Here is an 11,827-nt window from a genome sequence, read left to right as displayed (position 1 = left end):
CCTTATTTATTATGCATTTTTGGCAGGTGCGACTTATACTCCGAAAAATACGGTATGTGTTGTTGAGTGTCGGTGCTGTCTAGAGCTCAGCAGAGTAACCGTGTGGCAGCCAATAGCTAATTGCTTTGTAGATGACGTAAACAGCGGGAGGCAACATGCAGGTTAAAAGGTGTCGAATGCTAAAACCAAAAATAAACAAAAAGTGAGTGCCCCTAAGATAAGGCATTGAAGCTTAGGGAAGGCTACGCAGAACTAAACTAAAACTGAACTAGCTACTAAGTAAACAAAAATAGAATGCTGGACGACAGCAAAGACTTACTGTGGAGCAAAGACGGCGTCCACAATGTACATCCGAACATGACATGACAATCAACAATGTGCCCAGTAAGAAGGATAAAAACAGCTGAAATATTCTCGATTGCTAAAACTAAGTACATACGGGAAATATCGCTCAAAGGAAGACATGAAACTGCTACAGGAGAATACCCAAACAAGAGAAAAAGCCACCAAAATAGTAGCGCAAGACAAGAACTAAAACACTACACACAGGAAAACGGCAAAAAACTCAATAAGTCACAGCGTGATGTGACAGGTCGTGACAGTACACCTACTATGAGACAAGAGCTATAGTGATGCGTGCTTGGTTATGGTTTAAAGTCATATCCATTATTATTAGGGACGGCGTGGCGCAGTGGAAGAATGGCCGTGCGCAACCCGAGGGTCCCTGGTTCAATCCCCACCTAGTACCAACCTCGTCATGTCCGTTGTGTCCTGAGCAAGACACTTCACCCTTGCTCCTGATGGGTGCTGGTTAGCGCCTTGCATGGCAGCTCCCTCCATCAGTGTGTGAATGGGTAAATGTGGAAGTAGTGTCAAAGCGCTTTGAGTACCTTGAAGGTAGAAAAGCGCTATACAAGTACAACCCATTTATTTATTTATAATTGCGACGACGGATTTTTTACTGTCAACTGAGTTTAGTTTTTTAATGATTTCTGCTGGTGGTGTGCCTCCGGATTTTTTTTTTTAACGCAAAAAATGTGCCTTGGCTCAAAATAAGGTTGAAAAACATTCAGGTACACAATACATCGAGAATTGTGCCTGTACTCTTTTCTTTAAGAATACTGTAGTTCCTTAATTTGCGAGCTTAATTGGTTCCGTGATGACGCTCTGAACTCAAAACACTTGTCTACAATCAACACCTTTCATTGAAATGAATTTAAATCAATTTAATAGCTAAAGTAAATATCGATTTACTTTAATAAACCAACAATTACTGAATCATCACCATATTTGATTTTTGTCTTGTTATCATATGTACTGTAATACATTTGTGTACAAAATAAAGAGGGGAGATGTAGGAGTACCTTTCCTGAGAAAGTATCACTTTCTGGTTTCTGTTTGTTAAAAATTTAAATACAAACAATATCAAGAGATTACTTAAATGGGAAGCTGAAAAAGTAAAGTATATTAAATATATCAAACCTTTAACAAAATGGTCACTGCAAACTTGTGCATTATTCGACTGCTCCCTTGGACTGTAGTGCGTGCCACTTTTCTCGTCATCTTTTGTAAAATCTTGCACTCTTTGGCCCTTCTTGATTTTCTTTCAAAGGAACTCTGAAGAAACAATTTGTCCTTTTTGAAATTTGAACGGTTCGTACAGCAAAATGTTTTTTATGGGCATTTTCTTCGAGAAAGGTGCATAGTACCCATTAAAAACAGTCGCTGCTTGACCACCGTGCATATTTAATGAGCTGGGCGTGATGTCATGTAAATCCAAGCAATAGTACACACAAAATCCTAATTTAAATAAGGTGGCCTATGCCACTTTTCAATTGCACATACAGTGTTGGTGAATCTCATGCAATACACCCACTAATTGTACGCAACATTTTATAAATTGCACACACGGTTTACCGCGTGATGTTTGGATCTTAGTAACTCTTACTAGCTCTTACTGTACAATGTCTGCTCTCACTGGTATGCCGGCTGATGGGATGTTCATCATTTATTTAAGTGACTAATAAATCCCAATCCTACCGCAAGTAAAAAAAAAAAAAAAAAAAAGTATCAACAAAGTCTATTTTTTATCCCGGGTCTTCAGAGTTGAATGTCAAAGTTGACCAACTTTTTGGTTTATAGCAACAACCTTCTACTATACAAGTGAGGCATGATTTAGAATCTAGTATTACCTTTCAACTCAGAGGCAGGTACGTCAATAGCTGCATAAGCTGGTTGTCTCTCTGTGATCACTGTGTTACTATCAATCAATCTCAATCAATCTTTATTTATATAGCCCTAAATCACAAGTGTCTCAAAGGGCTGCACAAGCCACAACGACATCCTCGGTACAAAGCCCACATACGGGCAAGGAAAAACTCACCCCAGTGGGACGTCGATGTGAATGACTATGAGAAACCTTGGAGAGGACCGCATATGTGGGTAACCCCCCCCCTCTAGGGGAGACCGAAAGCAATGGATGTCGAGTGGGTCTGACATAATATTGTGAGAGTCCAGTCCATAGTAGATCCAACATAATAGTAAGAGTCCAGTCCATAGTGGGGCCAGCAGGACACCATCCCGAGCGGAGACGGGTCAGCAGCGCAGAGATGTTCCCAGCCGATGCACATGCGAGCGGTCCACCCCGGGTCCCGACTCTGGACAGCCAGCACTTCATCCATGGCCACCGGACCTGTGCCCCCCCACCCCCTCAAGGAGAAGGGGAGCAGAGGAGAAAAGAAAAGAAACGGCAGATCAACTGGTCTAACAGGGGGGCTATTTAAAGGCTAGAGTATACAAATGAGTTTTAAGATGGGACTTAAATGCTTCTACTGAGGTAGCATCTCTAATTGTTACCGGGAGGGCATTCCAGAGTACTGGAGCCCGAATAGAAAACGCTCTATAGCCCGCAGACTTTTTTTGGGCTCTGGGAATCACTAATAAGCCGGAGTTCTTTGAACGCAGATTTCTTGCCGGGACATATGGTACAATGCAATTGACAAGACAGGACGGAGCTAGACCGTGTAGTATTTTATACGTAAGTAGTAAAACCTTAAAGTCACATCTTAAGTGCACAGGAAGCCAGTGCAGGTGAGCCAGTATAGGCGTAATATGATCAAACTTTCTTGTTCTTGTCAAAAGTCTAGCAGCCGCATTTTGTACCAACTGTAATTTTTTAATGCTAGACATAGGGAGACCCGAAAATAATACGTTACAGTAGTCGAGACGAGACGTAACGAACGCATGAATAATGATCTCAGCGTCGCTAGTGGATAAAATAGAACGAATTTTGCGATATTACGGAGATGAAAGAAGGCCGTTTTAGTAACACTCTTAATGTGTGATTCAAACGAGAGAGTTGGGTCGAAGATAATACCCAGATTCTTTACTGATTCGCCTTGTGTAATTGTTTGGTTGTCAAATGTTAAGGTGGTACTATTAAATAAATGTCGGTGTTTAGCAGGACCGATAATCAGCATTTCCGTTTTCTTGGCGTTGAGTTGCAGGAAGTTAGCGGACATCCATTGTTTAATTTCATTAAGACACGCCTCCAGCTGACTACAATCCGGCGTGCTGGTCAGCTTTAGGGGCATGTAGAGTTGGGTGTCATCAGCATAACAATGAAAGCTAACACCGTATTTGCGTATGATGTCGCCTAGCGGCAGCATGTAAATACTAAAGAGTGCAGGGCCAAGAACCGAACCCTGAGGGACTCCGCACGTTACCTTAACATAGTCCGAGGTCACATTATTATGGGAGACGCACTGCATCCTGTCAGTAAGATAAGAGTTAAACCACGACAAAGCTAAGTCTGACATACCAATACGTGTTTTGATACGCTCTAATAAAATATTATGATCGACGGTATCGAAAGCAGCGCTAAGATCAAGAAGCAGCAACATAGATGACTCATCAGAATCCATCGTTAGCAGTAGATCATTAGTCATTTTTGCGAGGGCTGTCTCCGTAGAGTGATTTGCCCTGAAACCGGATTGAAAAGGTTCACAGAGATTGTTAGACACTAAGTGTTCATTTAGCTGCTGTGCGACAATTTTTTCGAGGATTTTCGAACTAAAGGGAAGGTGGGACACCGGTCGGTAGTTTACCATGAGGTCAGGATCAAGGTTAGGTCTTTTGAGCAGAGGATGAATAACCGCTTTCTTGAATGCTAGGGGAACAGTGCCAGAGGAAAGTGATAAGTTTATAATATTTAGCACTGATGGACCTAATAATACAAAAAGCTCCTTGATAAGTTTCCCAGGAAGTGGGTCAAGTAAACATGTTGTTTGTTTTATCCCACTTACACGCTGTAATAGTTCCTCTAATGTTATTTAATCAAAAAGAGAGAGACTATTTCGTATTGCAGTATCCGTCGTAGATACAGTTGTATCTGTGTTCATAGAACCCAGTTGTAGCTGGGATGCGTTGTCTTTAATCTCCTTTCTAATGAGTTCAATTTTCTTATTAAAGAAATTCATAAAGTCATCTGCCGAGTGGGTGGAGCTATTGGGAGGAGTCCCTTGTTGGGTTAGCGATGCTACTGTAGTAAACAAACATTTAGGGTCGTTTTTGTTGAAGCGGATGAGATTTGAGTAATATTTAGCTTTAGCTAAGGTAAGCATGCGTTTGTACGATATTAAACTATCACTCCATGCTTGATGGAAAACCTCAAGCTTGGTCGCGCGCCATTTGCGTTCCAACTTTCTACATGATAATTTATGAGCTCTGGTTTCCTCTGTAAACCATGGGGTGCGCCTTTTAGGGGCCCTTTTTTGTTTTAGCGGTGTTATACTATCAATGGTTTTGCGCAGGGTATTGTCAAAGTTGTTAGTGAGGTTATCAATAGAGCCGACATAATTTGGGAATGGTGCCATTACCGAAGGCAGTAGGTCAGCAAGAGTCATCGTTGTGGCAGCATTAATGTTGCGGCTGCTATAGCAGTTATTATTATTATTAGTTTGTTGACAATGAGTCAGAACTTCGAATTTTATAAGGTAATGATCGGACATTACTTTAGTATACGGGAGTACCATAACTTTGGAGGTGGTGACACCCCTGACCAGCACTAGATCTATCGTATTGCCGTTGCGATGTGTAGGTTCATTTATTATTTGTGTAAGACCACAGCTATCAATTATAGTCTGGAGCGCCACGCACTGAGGGTCCGATGGGGTATTCATATGGATATTAAAGTCCCCCATTATGATTATATTGTCTGCGTGCGTCACTAGATCAGCAACGAACTCTGAGAATTCATTAATAAAGTCCGAGTAGGGCCCTGGGGGGCGGTAGATAACAGCCATATCGAGAGGCAGCGGTGCGACAGACCTCATAGTAAGCACCTCAAACGATTTGTATTTATTATTTAGGTTAGGAGTAAGGTTAAAGTTTTCATTGTATATTAGTGCGACCCCCCCACCCCTTTTACTTTTACTAAAGTAGTTTGTCTGCGTTAAAGCATATACCGTATTTTTCGGACTATAAGTCGCAGTTTTTTTCATAGTTTGGCCGGGCTCCAGTGTAATTTATATGTGTTTTTTTCCTTCTTTATTATGCATTTTCGGCAGGTAATGATACCGAAAAATACGGTAATAATAATATCGCTAATACTTGGTTAATATTAATTCATTTTTCATTCATTAATTTATTTCAGGCAATGACATAAAAAAAGTACAAGGTTGACAACACATAACAAAGTAATATAATGCGAAAGGTAATGTACAGTATGTAATGCATGATGGTCCAGTTTTGCCTGAAAGGGAGTGGGAAGAAGATAACGTATTTAATCCCACCCCCAGTTCTCATTTTCAGTGAATATTCCATTGAGCTTCACTATTACTTTGTTCAACGATTATAATACAAATGTTGTATCATAGTGGCATTACCACAGGTAACAATAATTATTACGCTGTAACAATAATTTGTATCAACAATGTAGGAAGAATGAAAATACCAACAATGGTAATAGACAACATAGCAACAATGGTAATAGACAACATAGCAATAATGGTAAGGAAAGATTGAGCACATGTTAACACTTTGAGTCAGAGTACAAAAGCAGGTCAAATTAAAGACCCTCATCTCTATATTTGAACCAGACCTGATGTTTGTATAATAGTTTAAATCGATTTTTATATATATATATATATATATATATATATATATATATTCAGTACACTAGATTTAAATGGAGTACTGTTGGCGATTTCTGGATATTTTTTAGAGGTCATTATGAACGCAATAGAATACTCCCATTTGCTACATTAGCCACCTCGTACTTGCCTACTACTGCTTGTATATTATGAATTACAGTGCATAAAAAAAGAAATGTGTTCTTGTCTTGCATAAGGATTATGAATGATAGGCAATATTTCCCCAAAACGTGCAGCTCCCCTTTAAATTGAGGTACCACTGTAATCTAAACTGAGCCACCCTACAGAGGAAAGACATTCCTACCGTTTGTTTCAATTGAGCTCTTAATTTTAAACTCAACTCTCCAACATGACAATTATGACACCGCCCAGGGTGTGTCAAACCTATGCACTTTTGAAAATGTACATTGGATAGATAATTCTATCATAGAGAAGGGTTCAAATAGCTCATTGAAGGCCAGAAATGAAGATAACTTTTTATTCTCATGACGTGTATTAGGATTTGAACTTTCTCGTTCCGATTTACCCCGTTTTTTTGGGGTTTTTTTGAGGGAAAGGTCGACTAGACCCATTGATGTTTGCCGTTCAATCTCTGCTGTATTCTGTTGAACTAAGTTATATCAAGTTACAAATAAACCGATTCTTTCGGATTATTTTTCCGTCTAATCGGAAATCCGTCTTTTTTCATCTCTGTAAAATTATAAAAAATATTTTCAATTTTTCTTTGTTTTTTCAGACCTGCAATGTGTAAAATTATTGATCCATCTTTGTCATACCTGTCAACAACTACGGTTTTCCCGTAATGAGTACGGTTTTTGATAATCCATTCCGGTTTGCGGCTGCAGTGGTTAAAAACTACGGTTTTCCATTAAAAATGATTAACTTAAAAATCGAAGCTATGTAGCTTAACTACATTTCCCCAGTAGCTTGGCAGTAGCTACGGAAATTGCTACTTGTTTAAAAAGTAGCGTTTCCATAGCGTAGTTTTTTTAGACTCATGTAGCGGTTAGCTAAGCTACATGCTACAAAAGAAGAGGGAGATTGGCAGAAGAGGAATGGACTTGTGCAACTCCACGGGCAGGCGACAAAATACACGGGAAAAATCAATGATTGGTTGGTTTACGTATAAGAAAGTCCATGATTGGTTGCTTGGTTTACTATGATGAGTCACGATTGGTTAAGATTAGGGCAAAACATTAGGGACAGGCCAATCAGAGGCAAGATAGAGCGGGTCATGGAACCAGGAAGGGAAATCACAACAGACATCCCAAATGATTGCAAAGAAACTGAGAAGAGTAAATACTCAAGCGGGCGATTTATATATTAAAAAAAACTAGTGGAATATGGCAGAGGGATTCTCTTCTTTAGATTTTTCTTATAGCGATGTAGACGACGTCCAGGAAACCAACAAAGCGTCAACTTTGCCACATTTGGACAAATGTATGCGTCTGGATAAAGCAATGGCCAACACATTCATTTTAGTTTACCATGCAAGTCCAAATCAAAACTGCTCTCGACATGGAAGACGTGGAATACACATTTAAGAAACACACATGATTGTGGCAGACATGTGATGACTTTTACTACAGTACAGCCTGTCTAAATGCTACATTTCATTTTCAGTGGTTTTAGAACAAGCTGACATTTTGTTCATTATTTCTACGGTTTATATTTTGACATTGAATAGTTGAATCATTTTGAAACATGACTGCAAGATATTTATGTCATGCTATAAATCACAAATGGCTATTCAGATAAAGGAAGTTGGCTAATAGAATAAACATTGTTTGTACGCTATGATTTTGCATGATATTTGCATTTGGAGCAGTTGGAAGTGGAGAGGGAGTCGGAGAGACAGACATTGGCAATAAAATCCAAGGCAGAATCCACTAAAGCAGAAACCAAAAGGAAAATGCGAGCTGCTCAGAAATTTGCCAGGAAGTCTCATGTCAGAGCCATCAAAGCAAAAATGCCAAAGTAATGTGTAAATAATGTGAATAACGAGATCGGGGGTCAGCAACCCGCGGCTCTCGAGCTGCATGCGGCTCTTTAGTGCTGCCCTACTGGCTCCCTGGAGCATTTTTTAAAGGGGAACATTATCACCAGACCTATGTAAGCGTCAATATATACCTTGATGTTGCAGAAAAAAGACCTTTTTTTTTTTTTTAACCGATTTCCGAACTCTAAATGGGTGAATTTTGGCGAATTAAACGCCTTTTCTATTATTCGCTCTCAAAGCGATGACGTCACATCGGGAAGCAATCCGCCATTTTCTCAAACACCGAGTCACATCAGCTCTGTTATTTTCCGTTTTTTCGACTGTTTTCTGTACCTTGGAGACATCATGCCTCATCGGTGTGTTGTCGGAGGGTGTAACAACACGAACAGGGACGGATTCAAGTTGCACCAAAGGCCCAAAGATGCGAAAGTGGCAAGAAATTGGACGTTTGTTCCGCACACTTTACCGACGAAAGCTATGCTACGACAGAGATGGCAAGAATATGTGGATATCCTGCGACACTCAAAGCAGATGCATTTCCAACGATAAAGTCAAAGAAATCTGCCGCCAGAACCCCATTGAATCTGCCGGAGTGTGTGAGCAATTCAGGGACAAAGGACCTCGGTAGCACGGCAAGCAATGGCGGCAGTTTGTTCCCGCAGACGAGCGAGCTAAACCCCCCTGGATGTCTTGGCTCACACCGTCCCTTATGCCACCGAAGATGATCAAGAGAAGAATATCGACCCTAGCTTCCCTGGCCTGCTGACATCAACTCCAAAACTGGACAGATCAGCTTTCAGGAAAAGAGAGCGGATGAGGGTATGTACAGAATATATTAATTGATGAAATTTGGGCTGTCTGCACTCTCAAAGTGCATGTTGTTGCCAAATGTATTTCATATGCTGTAAACCTAGTTCATAGTTGTTAGTTTCCTTTAATGCCAAACACATACCAATCGTTGGTTAGAAGGCGATCGCCGAATTCGTCCTCGCTTTCTCCCGTGTCGCTGGCTGTCGTGTAATTTTCGTCGGTTTCGCTTGCATACGGTTCAAACCGATATGGCTCAATAGCTTCAGTTTCTTCTTCAATTTCGTTTTCGCTACCTGCCTCCACACTACAACCATCCGTTTCAATTCATGCGTAATCTGTTGAATCGCTTAAGCCGCTGAAATCCGAGTCTGAATCCGAGCTAATATCGCTATAGCTTGATGTTCTATGCGCCATGTTTGTTTGTGTTGGCATCACTATGTGACGTCACAGGAAAATGGACGGGTGTATATAACGATGGTTAAAATCAGGCACTTTGAAGCTTTTTTTAGGGATATTGCGTGATGGGTAAAATTTTGAAAAAAACGTCGAAAAATAAAATAAGCCACTGGGAACTGATTTTTAATGGTTTTAACCCTTCTGAAATTGTGATAATGTTCCCCTTTAAAAAAGGATTGAAAATGGAAAAAGATTGGGGGGAAATAATTATTTTGTTTCGCCTTCCGCCCGATTGTAGTTGAGATAGGCTCCAGCGACCCCGAAGGGACTAAGCGGTAGGAAATGGATGGATGTTTTTTGTTGGAGGACAAACATGACACGAACCTTCCCAATTGTTAGAAAGCCCACTGTTTAATATGTTTATGCTTCACTGATGAGAGTATTTGGTGAACATAGTTTTGTCCTACTAATTTTGGCGGTTCTTGAACTCACTACAGTGTGGACTGTGACGCAGCTGTTAGTTTACTTGTAAAATCTTCCACTCCTTTCCTGTCTCGTTTTGTCACCAAAGATTTTATGCTGTGCGTGAATGCACAAAGGTGCACTTTGTTGATGGTTTTGGCTTGTTGGAGTGTTAATCAGGCACATTTGGTCAGTGCATGACTGCAAGCTAATCAATGCTAACATGCTATTTAGGCTAGCTGTATGTACATATTGCATCATTATGCCTCATTTGTAAGTAAATTTGAGCTCATTTAATATCCTTTACTTTTATCCTCTTTGTATATAATTTAGTTTTGCATGTCTCATTACACATTATCTGTGTGTAGTATTGGCTGCATTTCGGATAGTTGTTTGTGTGCCATGTTGTTCCAGACCACAGCAAACGTTACCGAGCTTGCCAAAGATTGTAATAAATCCATTAAAAGAAGACAGCCTGCCCTTAACTTTAACTTGGACATTTATCTCACCTTCTGAGTAGCCTCTGATTTACTAATGGTTTCTAATGTTGTAAACATGTGTAGAATAAATATTACATTTCAACATTTCTGTCAACGAAGATTTGCTTTAGCCTGCGACAACATAGTCATTTTGATAGTAGGCTAATATAGCTAATATAGACACTTGCATCATGTGTTGCCTTCATTATAAGAGTCATATAAGACTTTTCATTTTTTGTGGCGCCAGACAGATTACCTTAGTTTTTTGTATTTTTGGTCCAATATGGCTGTTTCAATGTTTTGGGTTGCCGACCCCTGAACTAGATGAACCATCTGTGGTCCCCCCACCAGGGACCGCCCTGGACCTGCCTTATTTTCAGTCTTTTTCATTAAGTTCAAATCGCATGCCTGTTTTTTGCATTATGAGTAACAATCGTGATGTCTGAGCCTAAACTAAACAAAAGACTGGATAAGTCGTGTGGCTTTTTAAGATCAGCTATTGCCAACAAGTTTAAGATCCTAACATTTCAGGTTCATCTAATTCCTCTACAATCTGAATAGACCGATAATTCCAACTCCAAGTATTCATTGTGTGCATCTCTTGTTGCAGGATGTAGATAAGCAGTGTGACGCCATCCTGCAGCAGGTTTCCATTGAGGAGATTCTGGAGGAGCAGCGATTAAAACAGCAAACCAAACAGGAGACGGAGAAGGTCAAGATGCAGGCTCTGAAAGACAGGGGCCTCTCTATCCCCAAAGCGGATAACTTAGATGAATATTAACACTGTGCAAGTCCCATGAGTTGCTTCAGTTTGTATCAGACTGATATCTTAGTTGAATTTGAGAACGCATGATTTTATGAGCACTGGCAGCATTATGCCTTGCCACCTTACTGTAGTGTACTGTATGAATTTGATTTTTATTATTTGCTCTGTTTTGCAGGGCAATGGTGGCGAAATTGTTTTTTTCTTGGATCACAATCATAGCAATTATTTTACAGCAGCACTTTGTGTTACTCTGTCATGCCGAGTGCTTTTATTTGCAGATGTCAAGGCCTGCTATTGACTCGAAACAAATGGCAAAGCTCCATTAAAATGTTATTTTTTACCATGGATTACTTGTTTCCCCTCCTATACATATAGCACTTACCTTGTTTTCTTTACAATAAACTGGACAGTTTAGTTATATATCCATGTCATTTGTTAACAATTAAGTAGTTGGTTTTGCTGGTGGTGTTCTTAACCATTAACCGGGGAGGCCTCAAATCAGTCGTACTAGCAACAAGCCACCAGGGGGCAAAAATCAACCGGTGTCTAATTACGTCAGGGTGTCCAAATGTATTTTTTTTAATTGACTGTTTTATTTTTTTAAACTGCTGCCGAAATAATTAAATCAGTCATAAAATAATATAATCGTGAAATAATTTAATTACAAAATAAATTTTATTAACTGTATGTATTGTAAAATTACAGTAAGGCCAAACGTTTGGACACACCTCATTCAATGTGTTTTTTATTTTCATGACTATTT

General features: G+C 39.9%; 1 protein-coding gene across 1 annotated transcript in view; it reads left to right on the top strand.

The window, feature by feature from the left end:
- The window catches only part of lsm1 (LSM1, U6 small nuclear RNA associated), a 14,740-nt gene extending 3,230 nt beyond the window's left edge, over positions 1-11,510 (top strand). The window contains exon 4 of the mRNA XM_061985783.1: positions 10,909-11,510. Coding sequence (XP_061841767.1) covers positions 10,909-11,079 — 171 coding nt within the window. The 3' untranslated portion in view covers positions 11,080-11,510. The remainder of the gene's footprint in view (positions 1-10,908) is intronic.
- The last annotated feature ends 317 nt before the right edge of the window (positions 11,511-11,827 follow it).

Source organism: Nerophis lumbriciformis, linkage group LG12 (assembly GCF_033978685.3).
Source record: "Nerophis lumbriciformis linkage group LG12, RoL_Nlum_v2.1, whole genome shotgun sequence".
In the NCBI taxonomy this organism is placed as follows: domain Eukaryota; kingdom Metazoa; phylum Chordata; class Actinopteri; order Syngnathiformes; family Syngnathidae; genus Nerophis; species Nerophis lumbriciformis.
The sequence above is the reverse complement of the archived record's forward strand: the minus strand, read 5'-3'. Positions and strand labels throughout refer to the sequence as shown.